General features: G+C 42.8%; 1 protein-coding gene across 2 annotated transcripts in view; it reads right to left on the bottom strand.

The window, feature by feature from the left end:
• Positions 1–1,738: 1,738 nt before the first annotated feature.
• Positions 1,739–20,479, bottom strand: part of CDK15 (cyclin dependent kinase 15) — a 78,168-nt gene continuing 59,427 nt past the window's right edge. The window contains exons 12-14 of one of the 2 annotated variants that reach the window (XM_027590802.1): positions 14,722–14,861; positions 4,274–4,416; positions 1,739–1,813 (exon numbers count right to left, since the gene is read on the bottom strand). In XM_027590802.1, the coding sequence (XP_027446603.1) occupies positions 4,307–4,416; positions 14,722–14,861 (250 nt within the window). In that variant the 3' untranslated portion in view covers positions 1,739–1,813; positions 4,274–4,306. Of the gene's footprint in view, positions 1,814–4,273; positions 4,417–14,721; positions 14,862–20,479 lie in introns of those variants that run through there. The other variant, XM_027590803.1, reaches the window with a different exon arrangement.

Genomic DNA, 20,479 nt, shown 5'->3' with positions numbered 1-20,479 from the left:
AGCAGAATAGAGCAATAGACTGGATTCTGTGTATATTCTGGTCTGTTTTTTAGAAAACTAGACCCCAAGATTTTTAGGAAAGAAAAATTTACATATGTTCAAAAATAAAATTAAATACAATGAAAGGATAGAATGTAACCGTCAAAGTGGAAATTAAAAGACAAGAAAAAACAAAAGAGGAAAAAAAACCCCAGCAACAACAAAAAAAGAAATGGATACAAACAGACAGGTGAACAGAACAGAGCAATACACTATCTCCTGAGTGTATTTTGGTCAGTTTGTTAGAAGAGACTACATCTTAAAATTGAAAGAAAGAAAAACTTATATATACAAAAATAAAATGTGATTTTTGGAAAGATCATACACATTGGAGACAGTCAGACATGAGCTTTGTACCTTAACTCTGGTATACCACCATGGTTGAGTTATATAACTTCTTTGAGTCTCAGTTTCCTCTTTTGTAAAATGGAAGTAATAAATTAATAATAATTACTTACTTCAATGAGTTATATGAATAAATTGTGTACCTTCTCTGATTTTATTTAAGTGATTAATACAAATATGTATTAATATTTGTAGAATGGGGCTTAAGACTCTACCTTATACCATACCACAATTGGCTTTTGTCTAGGTTGAAAAACCACTTTCAAGACACACATATATTTGCCCCATAATCCAGCCCACACAGTTTCATCTTTCAGGTGTGTTTGGAGAAGTTTGGTCAAATACTAAGGTAGATTTCCTTGGGCTATTTGTATGCATTTTTCCTCTTCCCCATCTCAGACTTTGGGTGCATTAGTATTACTTTTTAATTCTTTCTTAATTAGTTCTTTCTTGTTCTTCTAAAGGATGTATAGAAGTCTCTGGTTTCTAGGCTGCTACATATCATGAGTAGATGATACCTAGGTGAAGTAATTTGAGTTTCCCTGGCTTCTTTTAGAAGGAGTCATTGTGGAAAATGATACGTGTTAGCTGAGACTGATCTCTCATTTATTTGAGGGTTGTGTGTGTGCACACGCATGTGTGTCTGATGGTGCAACAGGGCTTGAATTACATCTTTGGAACTCTTTGTTCCCATCTATTCAGTATCGCCACCATCAAATCAGAGCTTAGATTCCTCATCACTTTTTCCTATCATCACCAATAACTGGGATTCAGTAGAAGGAGATAGCCAAAAAATTTAAATCTAACCAGGATTTCAATCCAAACTTCTAAAATCTAACGGGAGTGGGGTAGTAGTGTGTTTTGATAATCCAGTTAATGAAGAAAGAAGCACCTCCTAGGAAATCTTAACAAAGCGTCTCAAGCAAGTCCTTTCGTTGACAATTTTATCCAAGAAACCATCTTCCCTGAGATTTTTCTGAACTTTAGACTAATCCTCTCCTTGCCACAGAAGTCCTTTTGTTGGGGGAAATTATAAGTGAACACAGGAGGGACAGGCCTCTGTAAGCACCAGCTCTGTCTCCAGATTCTTTTAATCATTAGCCTTTCATCTGGCCTGTAGTCCTTCTGGCCCAGGGATCTCTCAATCAAATCACAAAACAGACGAAATTATTCAGAAATCCTCTTCTCAGACTATTTCAATCTGTTGTCTAATTTTTGAGTCAATCAATGTTAAATTCTAGGCAAATGACAAGAGCAATAATCAATCATTGCTTTTTCTTCAAGTATCATGTCCGTTGCCTTGGACCTCATATTTACAATATTCCAGGTCACAGGTGATGGTATGAAAACCCTGGTCCATTGTGCAGTTAGATTTGAAGCTTCTTAGTAAGGCAAAGCAAATTAAAACTGAAACAGCAGTAATGTAGCCCTGTAAGTGAATGAAGAATAAACAAAATCAAAATATACGAGTCAGATCAAGTAAGGAAAACCTGTTAAACATTTAGTGCAAAGTTATTGATGGGATTATATATATAGATGGAAAAGGTAATAATAAATTATAACAGAGACTACATCTTACCTCTGGCAATAAGAACCAAAAGGGCTTTAAAAAATAATAAAAAGCAATCTCCAGATATGCAAACTGCATTTGTACCACACCATACCCCATTGTTCACAACATGTCAAGCTTTGAAATAACATGTGTAAAGTGCCTGGCACATGATATGTACCCAGCAAATTTTAGTTCCCCTCTATATCTCCATTGCAGACATCAGTATACATTTTTTTTTTCCATTCCTGAAACTGACATCTTGAGGCTCTTATAAGAGTTTTAATTTTGAGGCATTGCTGCCAGTTACACGTCCTAATATCCCAATTTACATTTTGAATCTCCAGGAAAGTGAATATTTTAACATAAATTCAATTTAGTGGAAAAGATTTACAGGCCCCAAGTGTCCATGTGATTACCTTTAGTCTGTTTAACTCCAGCACACCCAGATTTTGCTGATCCCAAGCCATTTATTAAACAGTTTAATTGCTCTAGATTTTCCCTATTGTGGTTCCTCTCCTACGGGTTTTATCTCCTTACATTAATACCAAGGGCCTAGGGACATTATGAGGTTACTCCAATAGAAGTGAAAATTGCCTCCTCCCTTTCTCAGTTGCTGGCACAGGTGCCAAGTTTGACAGGCTGAATTTAATTGACCTTCTATGATGACCATTTTATATATACAGGTAATAATCCTTTGTGGAAAGTCACTGAAGATCAGAGAGGCAGGGTTATCTCCTTATCTTTTGATTGCTTAGTAAAATAAAATAACAACAGAACTAGAAGTAATAGTAATGCTAATGGAACACCACCGTCTGAGGCCATTTCCATCAATGTCTTTGATAATTTTATGAAGGGCAAATCCTCACTTTATAGAACATAGATAATGCACATCCTATTCTCATAACTAGCGGGTTTAAAGTGACATAATTACACAGCAAAATCTCTGCTTTAGAAAATACGGTGTTTGGGAAATACCATATTATTGTGTTGCCTGTTGTAATTCCAATAGCATATTGTCAAAATACAAACCTCATTATTGCATAAAATGCTGAGGGACAGCTATAATTCTAAACTTCCCTGACTTTTCCAGATTTCTAAATACAATGATCTTAGAAAATCCAGAAGGCAAACATCTCTGATATGTACATGCCTTGAAATATCAACAGCCAAAGAGAGATCCAAGAGGAAGTGGCAAAGAGCTGAATCCTGCCTTTTGAATGATATTACGAGGGAGCAGGTGTGGGGGGCATATCTGTGGTTACCATCCAGGCCCCAAAATTTCTTTTAGGAAGCATGGCCAAGCTGTGGTTGCCAAAGGGGTGGTCAAATCATAGTCTAATTATTGTGGCTTGGGATATAGCCAGGGTCACCTACAGGGCCCGTTGACTGGCTGGCTTTGTGCATGGGTCTCACCTTGATTCCTCTATCTGGACTACTGTCCCCTCTCCCCGCCGGAGAAGGCCCAGTATGAGAAGTGCACTTGTAACATAGAGGGGTGTCTATATTATAATGGCTTTTGGGGTTGTCCCCCCGGGCTTCCTCTGCCTACCAGAACTCCTTTCAGGGTATGGTAGTTTCAGAAAAATTCTGCATAGCACCCTTCCTCCTCAAGATTACCTTGGAAGGCTGGGCTACCCTGGGCTGAGTGAGGAGAGTAGAGGTGTCTGAGACATTGTGGATGGCTCCCCATCCGGTCCTTGTTCTCCAGACTCACCCTGAATGAGAGAAGTCCCTGTAACCAACTGTGTAGAAGGGGTGGCCTAAGAAGTCTGGAGCAGTGATGACTAGATTCTCACAAGCATCGAAAACCATCCCCTGAGCAGGGCCAGGCCCTGAACCAGTCCTTCTCTGGCATTTGGGGTCAGGCCAGGTTTTATTTGCACCAGTCTGGGGAACAAGCACCCTGGTTTACCCCAGGCTGGGCCGATTTTAGCACCGAATGTCCCACATCCCAGGACACTCCTCAGTCTTGAGCAAATGGGGATGGGTTTTGACCCCTGATTTGTCCTATCAGCTGACAGAGAGAGCTACATAATTAAGGGACTGCAACCTGCCAGTGTGGTACTTTGTTCCACCTGTATCAGTTAAAGGCCTTAGAATGCCTTGTAAGTTCTGTCTTCAGAGTCTTACTACTCCTCTGGGAGTGAGAGAGACAGGTGATGCACATTATCATCCTCCTTTTGCAGCCCGAAGAGGCTAGGCCCCCGTCCCTAGAGTGGGAATGAAGAGCCGGACACAGAACAGAGGTGCTCTGAATCTATGAACAATGTCCTCTCCCCCTGGCGGTGATGGATTTTCAATTCCGTCCATAAGAAGACTCAGAGTTGGGATCCTTACCCGAAAGGATGTTGGTGATGTCGCTCCCTCTTTTCACCAACATTTGCTAAACTGGGCTGGGTGGTGACCTTTCTGGTAAGACACCAAAAGGTCACACATTTCTGGCTTTAGCCTCACTCCCGAAACTGTAAACAAAGACTCCTCTGTAGGGAGGAAAAGAGAAAAGCACCAACGTATTATTTCCTGGAATGTTTCACGGTGTATTTTTTATGTCTGTTGTAGTATTTGTCACCTGAAAAGACATCATAACATGAGGCAGACTTACCCACCAACAATTCATACTGACTCATGGATAACTCGCTTTACTGAATCTACTAATACTTGTCAAGTGCCTCTTATTTGATTCAATTCAACACATACTTACCAAATGAGCACTTGGGTAAAGTGTTACGCTAGGTGATGAAGATCCAAAAACAGGAATAGGACTGGGGACACACACACTAACAAACAAGGGCTGAATGTGAGGTGCAAGTAAAGAATTACCATAGCTCCTCTCTCACGTTTCCACGGAGCACAGGAAAAGCACGGACAAGTGCCCTTTGAACCGTGAAGGAAGACGATACTTTCAACAGTCAAATTCCAGGGAAGATATTGCTGGCTGGAGGATCAGCATGAGCAAAGGTAAAGGGGAAGGAAAGTGTCTGAGTGAACTGCAAAGTGTTCTTGCACGGTTAGAGCAAGACAGACTGGTAGAGGAAGTCGGAAAAATGAGTTGGAACCGGATGGTAAAGGGAGTAAATATCAAGCCAAGGAGTCTGGACATTAGCCCCAGTGATGGCAGGCAATGAGCATCATGCTGGGCCTAGATGTGTTTTGGAAAATTTTAAATCCTGGTGTATTAGTTACATTAGGCAATGTATTTAAATAGACCCTATGGTACAACTTTTATAAATACAAAAATTTTTTTTGCAAAAAAAATACACACACACACACCTTTGCCCTCTGATTTATCGGGTTCGTTCAGTATGCTGGCAGTTGGCATTTTTATAAATGCCTGTGTTCAAGTGTGTGTTGTTCCTGAGTGCTTACTACACGAAAATTAGAGGTCAAGTCCTCCCAAAGTTAATGTTTTAAGGAGCTCATCTGCAAAATGGGGATAGTAAAACTTCCTGGCAGATAAACTTATAGCAGTAAGTTTAAAGGAGATAATATATTCAAAACATCTTGGGTTGTTCTTGATACGCAATATATTTTCAATAACTAGTGGCCTTTGTTTTTAAAGATTATTTATTTATTTATTTATTTATTTATTTATTTAACAGAGATAGAGAGCATAAGTAGGCAGAGCAGCAGACAGAGAAGCAGGCTCTCTGCTGAGCAGGGAGCCCGATGCGGGGCTCGATCCCAGGACCCTGGGATCAGGACCTGAGCCTGGGATCAGGACCTGAGCCTGAAGGCAGACGTTTAACCGACTGAGCCACCCAGGAGCCCCTAACTAGTGGCCTTTGTTCCAAGCCCTCAGCATGCATACCATCTGGGAAAAACAACAGCCACGTTGTCACCAAAGCAATTGTCACCACAAACCTACTCAGGACCTCTTTTCACTTGGGCATTGCTTTTCCAAGGCTCACAATCTGCATGAACCTGGAGTGCTCTAAATATTGCACAATTTAACAAAATGAGAAGCGTCTAGCTTTGGCACACCAAAAGCCCAAGATGCCTTAATAATATTGTTTGCTGGAAGCTGCTCACCCAAAGAGCAGAAATAAACCTGCAGGGCCATCTCTGCCTCCCTTGGCCTAGACATCTGCCTTGGATGCCACGAGTAGTCTGGGGCCTTGAGTCCTTGGGTTTGGAATTACACATTTGCTAGGCTATAAAGGGGAGACGTCAAGTTTTGTTGGTATGCATAATACATCTTCACACGTACATTATAATACACAATTCTGTATTCTACTTTTGTCTAGCTCATGCCATAGCATAAATAAACAGCTAAAATAAACAGTGTGTAAACTTCACAGATTACTCTCAAATCAACTCAAACCCAAACCACTTTGGGAATTTCCCTCAGGGAGAAGTGTCCTCTTGCCTTGGGGACAGTGGCATGAAGATTTCCCTCGGGCCTCCTTATCCCTCAAAAGCCAGGGAGGAAGGAGAGAGGGAGGGAGGGAGAGTGTAGGAGGTGGGGAGAGGGAAAGAGGGAGAAATTCTCTGGTGGAACAGTGTTGGGAAAGCAACCAGTTCATCAAAGGGATTCCAATTTGGCCCGGCCCCCGGGACTGCCCGACTCTAGAAAAAGAAAACAAAAACAAGGAAAAAAAAAAAAAAAAGGAAGAAAGAAAGAAAAAGAGAGAAGGGAAAAAAGCAGCAGAGCGTTTCTCCCGCAGCAGTCCCACAAAAGCAAAACCTTCCATTCGACTGACTCCTCATTAGCTTACTGAATCTGACAGCATAATTATCACAGCTGCTTCGCACTTAGAATAAATAAATACGAAAGTGGGTGTTTAAAATTTTTTTGAGAAGGGAAATTCAGTCATCTAGACAGTGAGTAGGACAAGTTTATTTAAAACTTTTAGATTCTTATGTATTTAGATCATTTAGGAAGGAGATAATGAGATAGTTGTCTTTCAGTCTAATTGAGTTCCTAAGCTCCTGGCTGTTGGTTGTCACCCCTTTCAAACTTTGCTTTAACTTTCCTTCCTTTAGAAATCCGATCCTGGTGTCTCCATTTACTCTTCCTGGACTGATAACCTGGTGAAGGCTGGGGGCACTGGAGTGCAGAAAGTGACTTAATGGGATTGAGAAGCTAAGTAACCTTTCACAGGAAACAAGATAATCAAATCTTTTTTACTTGCCTGTAATGGCTAAAAGAGAAAGCGCAAGCTGAAAAGAAAGCTTGGAAATTAAACCATCATCTCAAAATGTCTTGTAATTTCCCTGTCACGTGGTTTTTGCACTACCCTTACAGGAGGTCAATCCATCAGCTGGAGTTGCTTTGTGTATTTAATTATTCAGCGTGCACACAGCCTCGTGACTACGCGGTAATTTTAGCTCATGTGTATGTATATATAGGCTTCTATCTTCAAAGCCCAGAGGATCACACAGTACCACTTTAAGTTGAAGTTGCTAACTAACACGGAGTGCACTTAAAACTCTGACTGGGGGCACAGCACATAAGCATTTCCGATTAAAGCAGATGATCTTTCCTTTTAAAATTAATTAGTGCCTATTTATCTTTTCCTCTCCCTCCCACCTCTCATTCTCCTAGGACCACATTTATGTGAACCCTTGCATTCAGTGAGTTAAAAGATTTATAAAATAAACATTCTGTCTATCTGGGGTAAAGGAAACTAATGTTAACCCATTGTGTAGACTGAGAGATTGAGGTTTTATGAAGGCCAATAACGCATGTCCCGCTGGAAAAAAAGACAACTCAGGTCCTTTAACTCTCAGTCCAGAGCCTGGACTCCCTGTACCATTTGCCCTACCTCATTCTTTTAAACAATAAAAGCAATATGACATCAACATTAAAGAAAACGTTGAAAAAGAAAAAAGTTACCCACAATCCCCCTAAATGGCAGGAGCATTTTTATTTTTGTATGCTACCTTTCAGTTTTGTTGATATGCATAATATGTTTCACAGGTAGATTATAATATGCAATTTTGTATCCTACTTTCTTTTAGCTCACATCATAATGGCATAAATATTTCCATACTACCTCACACTCCTGTGAATTATCCTAAATGGTTATATAGTACAATATGCTGAGTCAATATAACATTATCCAATTGGTTCTCTTAGTGTTGAATATTTAGATTCTTTTATTTTTGTTTTGTAATTTTTTAAATACAATTATAGACAACACTGCAATGAACATGTTTATGCATCTAGGGTTCTTTTTTTCTTTTTCCTGTTCAATTGTTTCTTTGAATAATTTCCAGAAACCAAAGTACAGGGTTGAAGGTTGTTACCATTTTTATAGCTCCTGATATGCATGTCATAAGGCTTTGCAAAGGTTGCCCCATCTTACAACATCACCAGCAGAAAATGATTTTATCACAATCTTACTAACACTGGGAGTCATTAGGTTGAGGGGGGAAAAAGAACTACTTATCAGTTATTTGTGTTTATTTAATCACTAGTAAGACTGTCTTTTTATTCCATGTGTTGGTATACTTTTTTTGTTTTCCTTATGTAAATCGCTATTTTATGCCTTTGCCCAATTTTTTGTCGGATTCCTGAAATTACCCTAGAAAATTGAATGAATTTCAGTAAAACAAAAAAAGAACCATCATGGATGAAGAAGTCTTAAAACCCAAAGGTGACTGTGTATTACAAAACAAACCCAAAAAGCAAAAAAAGAAAGAAAAGAAAAAAAAAAGGGAACAGACACTAAGACAAGGTGACATTGAGGATTAAGGAAGAGGTCGGGGGCAACTCTATTATTAAACAACAAATTGGGGGCGCCTGGGTGGCTCAGTTGGTTGAGCATCTGACTCTTGGTTTCTGCTCAGGTCATGATCTCATGGGTCGTGGGATGGAGCCCCAGCTGGGCTCTGTGCTCAGCAGGGAGTCTGCTTGAAGATTCTCTCCCTCTGCCCCGCCCCCCACTCACGGGCTTGTGTATGTGCATGCGCTCTCTCTCTCAAATAAATGAATAAAAATAAACATGAAATTGAACCTTCTTAATTGTGAGATATCAAGCATATTACCTGGGACAAGTGGAATCTTTCTTGGGAAGGCTCTAAAATAAACATAGAGCATAAGAGAGTAGAAAGGTCAGACTGGGGGGTCTAGACCTTGGTTCTAATCCTTGTTTTGCTACTAAGTTCCCATGTGATCCTTAGTAAGCAGCAATGAGTAGTGGGAAGAGTGGTTTAGGAGCCTGACTTGAAGTCAAACCTGGGCTCCCCCACTTACCGGTTGTGTGATTTTGAACAATCTCCTTAGCCTCTCTCAGTCCCAATCTTCTAATATATAATGTGAGGATAATAACTCCAGCCTCACCAGCTAGTTTACAAACGGAATGAGAATTTGTGTGAAGCACATAGATGCCCAATAAATGGCAGCCTCTATTCTTCCCGGGGTGGTCAGGGACTCAATCTATATAATGAAGATATGGAATAGCAAGTCCCTGAGATCCTCTCCCACTCAAAGTGTCTCTAACTTTTTCCTCTCTTTCCAGGATCTTCGCTAATGTACTGGAATCCCTTGAGAACATCTTTGAGCATGGAAGGTGAGGAAGTGTGTTATGGAGGACACGTCCAAACTCCTTGTTTCTTCCTGTACTGCTTAAGTACTGAATAATGGAGGATTTAAAAGGTCTGAATGAGGTTACAAACTCCTAAAGGCAGAAAAGAGAGGCATGGCTCAGAATCTCCCTTCCCTCCCATCCCCTGAAACTTGACCTCTAGAATGGCAAAATACCCCGGTTAAATTTTGAATGGACAATAAAAGCGAGCACAGAATGGATTTGAAATCATTAGCATATAAAGAATGAATTTCACTAGTATATGGTAAGGAATGTTTAAACTGGGGCACGTGGCTGGCTTAGTCTGTGGAGCATGTGACTCTTGATCTCGGGGTTGTGAGTTTGAGCCCCACATTAGGGGCAGAGTTTACTTAAAAAAAATGTTTAAGTTATTGCGAGAAGCCATACAATAAGGAGTAAAAACCATGATATGAGTCAGGATTGTGCCACTATTATTAAAAAGAGGACAACTTCACTATGATGTTAGATGTTATTAAGAGGAGGTTGACATTCCTCTCCCTGGATGTCCTTCCTCCCCAACCATCCACACCTCATAATCTTAAAGGCCCACTCACAAAGCCATCCTGTATCCCCAGAGCTGGATTTAATCTTACCTCCTTTGAATGCCCAGAGCACTTCACACCTGAACTGTGGCTGTTTATATACTTGTCTCATTTCCTTAAGGACTATAAGCTTTTTGAGGACAGACTCTCTGACTAATTCATTTTTGTATCACTCATTGTCATACTAATGACCCTCAGTAAATCTTTAATGAATGAACTGGAACAGAACTCTCCCTCTATGTTAGAAATCTGAGTCCATGTGGGTCCAGAGTCTCAGAGATAAGCAAAATAATTGGAAGGGGTTCAGAATAGAATAATGAAACAAAAATGGTTAAAGAGTGAGAGAAACAGAATCTATATCGGGCGGAAGAGAGGTCAAAGGAATTCAGCCTAGAGAAGTGAGCTTTGGAAAGTGATATCAAGGGATCTTCAAATATATTAAAGAGATAATTAAAAGAAGGCCTGAAATTCTTTTATTGGAGCAAAACAAAAAAATTACTCAGATGTTAATGGGGCAATATGGATAAGGCCTGCTGAAGAACTTGCGGAGTATAGACACTAGGGTGCTGTGACGTATGGGAGAGGTCAATGCCATGCCTCTATGCCTGCAGTAAGAAAGCATTTGATGATGAGAAAGACTCTGGTAAGTTGTTTTTGCAAAATTACATGTGAAACAATCGTAAGCTTTCAAGTTTTAGGATTTTTTTTTTTCTAAGATGCTGAAACCTGTTTTAAAGGAGAAGGGGGATTTAGTCCAGGAAGGAATGGGAAAGACTCAAGTCTGGGATTTGGAAAGTAAAATGGGACCAACCCACAGAGAGAGACAGCCTTTGATGTCCTGATGATCAAGGACCAGGGCTTAAGGACCAGACTCTTAAATCACGTGGCATTTACTGCCCCAGATTAAAAAAAAATACTTTCGTGGATCAGTGTCTATGGTTCAAAATGGCTAGCTTCCAAAATCAGTCTTAACTTTCCAAGGGTAACATTTGGAAGTCTCCCTGCAAGAACAGAGTGGAGCCAGTTTCTAGAAAGGGCAGCTTAATGATTTTCTACTCCCCCCACCCCCAAATCATTAAGCAGTGTTCCTTTCCCAGAGCCCAAGTTCATGCTGAGGGCAAAGGGAATTAAACGAAGAAGCTGAACCTGCAGCTAAGATTAGAGAGTTGCCAAGGACCTAATTTTAGGTCCTTGCTGCCCCAGCTGACATTCTGCGCTGCTGGCTCAGACACAAGGACCACAAGTGTGGCTGCAAGCCGATGACCAAGAGGGGAGAGCACCCCCCTGGCCATCTGCAGAAGCAATTAGCTTGCTGTTGGGTGTGTTTTGAGAGAGACTACCAATAATTTCTCCATCAACAAATGTTTCTTCAGGTGTTCAAGAGTCAAGAAGGGACCATGTCAGTGCTTGGCTGAAGTTCCCACATGCTTGCCGTTCTAATAGTGATGCTTCTCCGTATAAGAGTGTGCTCCAAAAGGGAACTAATCTTGGAAACCCTGAATTTGCATGGCGAGTAACCACCTGCTTTCCTCTGGCCATGAGCTTATTGCCACAACCCAGGGAAAGTCTCAGCTTTGGAGAAATAAACATGGGTAGATGGGACAGATTCTTGCACGTTGTGGGGAATTTCTCGGAATTTAAGCCATCCCTCCACTCTTCACGTATTTCCCAGCCACAGGTTTCATGCTCAGATTGTCTTCTTCAGAGGGCAGACAATAAGAGCTGGCATCTCCCAGATCAAAGGGGAAACAGAATATATTTTAAAGTGACAACTCTGTTATCCTTGCAACCAGAATAAAGCCAGAAGAATAAAATGATATAAATATAAGCTCCTAAATGCTTCCATACTGAAATGCCACCAGAGAGCAAAATTTCCTGCATAATTATGGCAGGGAAACTCTCTTTACAAACCACTCACAAGAGCATGTCTTATTTTTGCACAATTCTTATGCCTGGGGCAGCCCACCATGGAGACGGAGATTCTGTGTCCCTGAAGGTTGGGAACCGTGATAACTGTCTGGTGCTCTCTGTCTGCAAAGGAGGCTCTTAATAAAGGCTAATTGCCCTGGGCAATGAAGAAGTAGCGTGGCACTGACAGGCTAAGGGCTTGCATCCCTCTGTAGATGTGTCCTTGGTAAGGGCCACTGTTGTCAAGGTGCGCAAGCAACCAGCCCCGGCTGCTCTCTGGCTTCCTCTTTCTCTCCTATTTCCCTGGTAGCTTTGCTTTCCCTGTCTACTTGTCCCACGTCCTATCCATCGGTCTGTCTCTAAGCCTATTTCTGCACCCCCTCCCACATGCACACACACACACACCCAGTCCCGCCACCCCCTTCCCTGTCTCTTGGCGCTGGCCCTTTCATCTTCTCCCTCGGGGATTCGAGATGTCGCTGCAGGAAGTGCTTGTCGGCCGAGGCAGCAGCAGCAGAGCCCCGTGGCTTTGACAAACCTCATTTAATTGGGAGGAAGCCAGGAGAATTTGAAAGAACTGAAACATCCACGAAACTCCTTTTATCAGGCATAATTTAAACTCTGCATGGAAAAACCCCTATATGTATAAAGAAAAGTCAACTTCCCTCCTGCTGTGAGCACTCCTCGGCTCCCCCCCAGCGCAGGCAGGCTCCTGCAAGATTCCATCTTTTCATTTTTCTAGAAGTGTCAAAGTAGATTTGGGCTCTGTGGCTGGGTGAACAGAGAAGGAATGCAGATGGGTCTCTCTCTTACACCCGCACATTGGTGTGTGTGCTCGTGTGTGAGCGTGCACATGCGCACACACACACACACAGCCCCTCTGTTGGTGGCTCTGCTTCAGATGGCCAGGAAGAATCAAAACCCAAGTTTCTAACAACACATTATTTTGAACAGTGGCTGTTTCTTGCTAATTCCTTTTTATCAGGTCAAAGCTTATGCCCAGGACATTTTCAAGGTCCCCAGTGGTTCTCAGTATGTGGAATAATAGATCCTGGAGGAGGGCCAGTGAGGGAGGTCTCGTTAAGTGGAGAGTAGGGAGCGTGAGTGTGTAAGCATGTGAGAGTGTGAGTATGCGTGTGTGCGTGCACTTCTAAATGTGTATGTTTGCCTGGAGTGCTGGTTAGAAGTCTTAGGCCCCAAGGGAAGAAAGCTGAAGAGGGACCTAGGGGCTTAGACTGGGAACAGCATATTGGGGTGGGAGTACAGGGGTACAGTGGGAGTTGAGGTACTGGAAAGGGAGTAAGAACTGTAGGTTGCCTGGGATATCTTCTGTTCCACCCATGTGCCAAATAGTGCTCCTCGGCTCCTTCCAAATTCCAACCCAGATTCATCTCCAGTCCAAACTCTCTCAGTTGCTTATTCTAGTTCCTCCAAAGAACTGCCTTTAGCACACACATATCCTCTCAACATCTGTAGCTGATTATGCGCAGACTTTAGCTGTTGAGATATGATTTGTGCTAATATGTGTACAAGGGTGCCCTGTTTCCTCTTCCTCGCCCCGTTTTCCTCCCACGCCGGAGGATCCTTGAGGTCAAGGACAAGCCTCTTTTTTCCCTCAATTTTTATAGCACTTAATATGGTCCTGACACTTAATGGCAACTTAATAAATCCTGATGACTAACTCTTCCTACGGGGTTAAGTAAGACATTAACCCCAGTTGTATGATTATGGTTATTTTTGGAGATCCTAAATAACTCATTTTAATAATATAATGCCTCAAGAAGTCCCCAAGTCAGAGCTTTGGGCAGTGGCAGGACAAGGTCCTACATACAGTGGAGTCCCGTTTGTAGACCCTGGAGGCTTTGGCCAGACTGTAGGTCTCAGCCTCTTAGGCAGCAGCTCCCCACTCTACCCTCATTTTCACCCCACATGACATCCTTGGGCCCTCTTCCCAGTCTGAGCCCCTACACCTTCCGTATTAGCTTTCTTTTCTCCTGCTTAGGGCTTCAAAAAATTGTTTTCAGTTGCATGGTGATTTTTTTCCAAAGAAACCCCACCTAAGGATGGTCCCCCCCAAACAGCCAAGCCATGACCACCCTGCCCACATCCTCTGCCTGGCCCTTCCTAGGAGGCCACATTCTGAGAAACATGAGGAGAGCTCCAGGCACATGATCCCTCAGCAGATTTCAGATCTGGAGGATGACTTCAGGCCTAGGCAGCAAGGCTGATTTCAGGGTAACTTGTGTCTCCCTGTGGGCGATGGGCCTGCGAGGATGTGCCCCTCCCCCCAGCACCCCACGGGGCACTTCCCTCAGCAGCATCAAATTACCAATCAAGACAGGCCCGCCCTCCTCTTGTGACATCTCCATGTCACCCATCATTTTACTCTCTATAGAGAGGGAAGGGGGTTGTTGCCAACTTTGGTTGTGCTTCTCCTGACAGATGCTAGGGAAAACAAACAACTCAGAGGCAACTTTCATCTCATCCAGTTTCTCAGAGTGTCAATGTGAAATGTTTGGATCGTTACAAGGAGGTCTGTGTCACCTCAACCCACCAGTGTTTTTGAGTTTTAGGGACTCTCATAGAAAACTCAGGCAAGATTGGGTCCCCTCTTGCTTCTCCCAGCTAAATTGATCCCTAAGCTCATTTCCGGTTGCAAATACTATGATTCCCCAGTGCTTGGAGAAAACACTTAGACCGCGAGACTTACACATGTGCATGTTCACACACACACACACACACACACACACACACACACACACACACACAGAGGTCCCTCACTCACCATCAGGGAGCTGGTGCAGCTGAGATGGCAAGGCACTGAAATAGTCATGAATCAGGGCCTCCTGGGCAGAGACGCGGTCTCTAGGAAAGCCTCTCAGCATTTGGGAGGCCAGGTCTTCAGCTTCAGGAACCCTGCCCAACCTGGAAAAATAGAAGAGAAAAATAGTTTCTCCAAAGGCCTCCCTTCTGAAAAATAAAGGCGGAAGAAGAAAAGTAGAGAGAAGGAGATGGCTAGAAGAGCCTCAAGTAGGATTTTCCTGGGATGAGCAAAGTTGATGGCAAGTGGAAAGATAACCCCCGCCCCTGGAACTCTTAGCTATCCTCAGTATGCTCTCATTCAGCCTCCACCTCCCCATGGGCTCCGGGTACCATGTATACATACATAAAGGACCCAGAAATATAATTACAGAAGCAGAAATGTGTAACTAAGATACTGCTTTGAGGGACAGTGCCCACCAAACAGAAAAGCCCAACTGGATATGTGATCCCAGGGCTGCAAGCGTAGCATCCTGGAGGAGAGGGAGGGAAAGAGATAATTTTGGAGGGTGAAGCTTGGGTGGAAAACACCCTTATTTACAGTGTTTCTGCAGCTCAGCCCCCAGGGTATTACCTAAGAAGCTCTCTTGGTCCCCCCTGAAATGGAGTGTACAAAGAGAGCTAAGTGCCCAGGTTACAGTGAGGACAAATCCTCAAGTTGACCTGTGCTGACCTGTAAATTTGGAGATGAGCAAATCTATTAGTTGAACAATGACCATGTGATTGTAGGTCGTTGGCTCTGGAAGACACAGGGAAGACTCTGCCTTCTGGCAGCTTAGTCTAGGGGAGGAGTCGGACACTAACCAAATTATCATAGAGACACGTAAGTACGTGTGCAGAAAAGGCCCAGATATCTGACTCAGAGTGGGAAGAGCTGATCAGGGAAGGCTTCCCTGAGGAAGAAGCATTTGAGCTGAGTGCCGAGGGCAGGGGAGAGGCAGGTAGTGCAGGCTGTATGAGCACCATACAGACCCCAGGGATGAGGGGAGAAGAGTGAGTTTAAGGAGAAGAGGAAAGGCCAGTTGGCTGGCCTGGGACCAAGGGGGAGAGGGGACAGATATGAAGCTGGGAGGGTGGCAGGGGCTGATCTGCAGGACTTGAGAGTCTTAATTTCCCTATTTACTTATAATGTTTGAAAGTCTTTGCTAATCTAGTGCCAATCATTTAAATACATCTATCTCTAGAGCCCATAGTTGGGTTTACAAGTGGGAAGCCACGAGACACAAAACTGTGCAGGAGGCAATTAACCACAGGACTGATGTCTGACATTCAGAATTAGGTTGCACGGCCACGCAAATCCCCGACTGAGCAAAAATAAATTGACAAAGAACTGATACCCTTCCCCTTCCTGGGTGCCATGATGCAGTGATGCTGGAAATTCTGGCCCAGAGATGTAAGTGGTCTAAATTTTGCATAAGATTTACCTAAGAAACTTCCAGGTATCTGATTCCCATGACATAAAACTGTTTCTACAAACAGATAACTTTACCCTCAAACTTAGTGGTCATTGCTTCATAGACTTAAGATAGAGGAAAATTTGCAAATCCCCAGTCCTTGCCAATTTCCAGGCTAGTTAAAAGGGAACATGGGGTGGAGGCCTACTCATTAGCTTGCAGCCTGAGAAAAGGCCAGAAGGTATTTTCTCCATCCAGGGTGCCCTGCCCAGGCACAGGTTTTTCGGGGCCAATGAAAGGGGGGTTTGGAATGGGGAAGGTGGTATAGATCACTAGGGCCTAATATCAATCTGGAGGGACATTCATGGAAAATCTTGTGAAAAAAATTTTATCTAGTCCACCCTAGCTATAAGGGAAGGGGTGAACCCACTCTATGAAACTCCAGGGGGTGGGTGGGTGGGTAGGTGCTGATGGTCTGGCGGGGGGCAATGCATCTATCAGCTTTCACCTCCACAATCCCACCCCAATCAATGGTTGGTTCCCTCCACACACTCCTATCCATTGGCCCACAATAATGGAATCATTACAGAATTGCTCTGTAGATGGGGCTTAGGAGCTGCAATCTCATTGGACAAGGAAGACCAGGGGACCTATTTTGAACCTGTGTTAGCATGGCACACATACTCTTTGTATTTAGCCTGTGGTTATGTCGGGTGGCTGGGAAAGCCAGGGAGGGCTGATGGAACTTCTCACAGGGGTAGTAGGGACTCATCTAAGAAGAACTGGCCATTCCCACCAGGCAAATGAAAGAAAGGAGAGTAGGCACTGATCAGCAATATGAAGACTTCTTTTTTAGGACTTTCCTTTTCAACTAACCCAACTCTTCCCTCCAGGTTATATCAAGGCTTTTAATGGTGCCAGCATTCTGTTCCAGTCTCATGGCCTCTAGTCTGTGACTGCTACCACCCATTTCTCCTGCTCCTTCCTCCCATGGGCCAAGTGCTTGTTGGTCTTCCCTGTATAAACCACGTCTGTGCCCTCCTGAATATGAGCCTTTACTAGCAGCACTTAGAGTGGGACCACCCAATCTGGCCAAGAGTCCTGATGATCTCTACCTTGTGATTGGTATATTGCACTCTCATTTGGGAACTAAGAGCCCCAGGAATACAAACGTTGCTTCTTTGGGCACAGATGTTAATTTACTTCCATGTTTGTATCATTCTGTTTCTCTCTGCCATCTATAATCTTGCTTACTGTCCACTGCCTTTATCATCACATTTCTATAATTTGTCACCTCCTCTAACTCTTGCTAGGACAATTCTTCACTGGTTATAACCACTACTTCGGAAATGAAAGTTGGCATGAAAAGTGACATTAACAAAAGTTAATTTGCCACCAGCAGCTTTCCACATAGGCTAGATGTTAATAAATATTATATGTTAGAGGGAAACAAACCATAAGAAACTCTTAATGGTAGAGAACAAACTGAGGATTGATGGAGGGAAGTGGTTGGGGGATGGGGTAACTAGGTGATGTGGATCAAGGAGGGCACTTGTTATGATGAGCACTGGGTGTTGTATGTAAGTGATGAACCACTGAATTCTACTCCTGAAAACAATATTACACTGTTAACTAACTAGAATTTAAATAAAAATTTGAAAAAAAAGCAAAAAAATATTATGTGTTAGGATTGTGATGTTAAAAAGTAAACACACCAGGAGCATCTTGCATAATTAGGAGAACCCATCCACCCAATTAATGAGAGTCTGTTAATAAAGACCAAAAAATCTTTTGATGAATCCCTCCTTCTAGTAACATTTCTAGAAGCAAAAAGTGTTCCATTGCCAACACAATACATATTTATTGTAGAACACTTACAAAATGCAGAGAAAAAAAAATTAAAACTATCCCATCACTCTGAGATAAGCCCCTTCACTCAAAGATGATCACTATTGCTTTGATGTTCAGTTTTTCTTCTTTAGTCCCTTAATTTTAAGTGGATATATTTTTTGTTTTACCAGAAAAAGGGAGATCATACTCTACATGTTGTTATAACCTACTTTTTCCACTTGACTATCTTGATCATCTTTCCAGGACTTTGAACAGCCTTCTAGGATATAATTTTAATAGCTGCATAGCATTCTGTTATGTGGGCATACCATAATTTTCATAGCCAGAACTTTATCAGAGTTGTTTCCTTTTTGTTGGGGGTTGCGAGAGGCTACCATTAAAATCATGCTGTGACATCCTCAATAAGAAATCTATTTTCTGCACCTGCACAATGATTTCCTTAGTATAAATCCTGAGAATAGAAATCCCCGGGTTGAGGGACATACAACATGTTCAAGTTTTTGATTAAGACTACTAGCCAGTTGTACCAATTTCCACTTCCACCAGCAGTCTGGGAAAGTTCCTGTCTCTGTGTCATGGAAAACAAATTTATTCCAGCAGCCCTGGATTGCCACAGACCTCGTTGCTCATAAAAGTTGCAAAAAGAATTAAAATTATAAATCAATCCTACAGGAAGTGCTGGGTGTGAAGACATCCACATTTAATTTTAGAAGTCCAGAATAGAAACACAAACAATAAGAAAAAATGAAAATCAGGCTCCGTGGTTGTGTGAAGCTCCATCCACTGGCCATCACTCGACACATCTAAAATCTGGCGGGTTCGGGCGCCTGGGTGGCTCAGTCGGATAAGCGACTGCCTTCGGCTCAGGTCATGATCCTGGAGTCCCTGGATTGAGTCCCGCATCGGGCTCCCTGCTCAGCAAGGAGCCTGCTTCTCCCTATAACCCTCCCCCCTCTCATGTACTGTCTCTCTCTCTCTCTCATTCTCACTCTCTCAAAATAAATAAATCTTAAAAAAAAATAAAATAAATCTGGTGGGTTCTCCGGGGCTTGAGGCAATAACCTTGATTTCCCGGCATAGGCTGGCTCGGAGTATAAAATTCTCCACTGCCATTTACCTTCCCAGTGGAAGAGAGTTAACTGTTGGCAGCGCAAGGCTGGTCATCATCAGTTCACCTGGGTTCTTTGTTGTTTTCCCCTAGATCCATAGAAAGAGGAAAAAGGGCACGGATAGAGTGGGCTCTAGTTTTTTCCCCAATTTTTCAATTTGTTTTTATTTTGAAGTAATTTTGGTTTGCAGAAGAATTGCAGGAATAGTCCCCAGAGTTATATGTTTACCATTTCCCCCTAATGTTAGCATTCTACATAACCATAGTCAAATGATCAAAGCTGAGTAATTCATATTGGCACAACACTGTGAACTAAGCTGCAGGCATTATTCAAATATCACTGGTTTTTTTTTTCAATAATGACCTTTTTATTGTTGTTCCAGGAGAGTAGGTACTTTTTTAATGCTGCCAGTTTAAGACGTGGTAAAGCAGGCACCCACAATACGAAATATATCCAACGCTAGGAAGAAACAACATCAAAGAAGCTGTCCATTATCTTCCAATCCATCTGACAAATGAATGTGCACTTACTAGCCCATGTCAACCGGGTCACAATCAAACCCCAGGCATTGCCTTGAGGTGTATTTATGGCCCACGCACGGTTCTTCCATACCTTGCAGAAATCTTGTGATAAAGCCAGTGATGCCTCAGCTCCTCTTTATCCATCACACTTGCAACCTGACTCAGTTGACAAAGTCACAGAGCCTGTGTACCAGATGGATCTGGGCTCCACCTTACTTAGCTTGGTGACTGTGGCCAAGTTACTTCACTTCTTAGAGCTTTAGTTTCCACCTCTTGGAACTAAGACTTTGGTTTGTGAGGAATAAATGAAATAATACATTGCAAACATTGCACCTAGTGTTAGTTCAGTGACAAAGTCCTTCTCGGTTCCACGAATTTTCTCATGGGATCATCTAGACCAGTGTTGTCCAACAGAACTTTCCATGATGATGAAAATATTCTAGTTCTGCCCCCTCCTATGTGTTAGCCACTACTCGCATGTGGCTATTGGGCCCTTGAAATGTGACTTGTGCAACGAGCAACTAAATTTAAATTTTAATTTTAATTACTTTAAATAGCCACATGTGGCTAGGGGCTACTGTATCAGTCAGCACGTCTCTAGACATTATCCTTGATTCGAAGGTGTGAGCAAAGAGAAGCCAGAAGTCTGAGCTAAGGCACAAGTGTAGCTGGGATGAGGCAATGGGCGGAGGCGGCGGGTCTTGCGTGTGGCCAGAGAAGCCAGAGGGATACTCAGGGCATCCAAGTCCGGCTCAGCCCAGGAGGAAGGGCTGGTGCGGTGATAGCAGGAGGCTCTGGCACTTTCTTTGGCTTGTGCAACAATGCCAACAGCAGCTGCTTAGGGTATT

Source organism: Zalophus californianus, chromosome 3 (genome assembly GCF_009762305.2).
Source record: "Zalophus californianus isolate mZalCal1 chromosome 3, mZalCal1.pri.v2, whole genome shotgun sequence".
Lineage (NCBI taxonomy): Eukaryota > Metazoa > Chordata > Mammalia > Carnivora > Otariidae > Zalophus > Zalophus californianus.
Note: the sequence above shows the minus strand (reverse complement) of the source record. Positions and strands in the feature narration are given on the sequence as shown.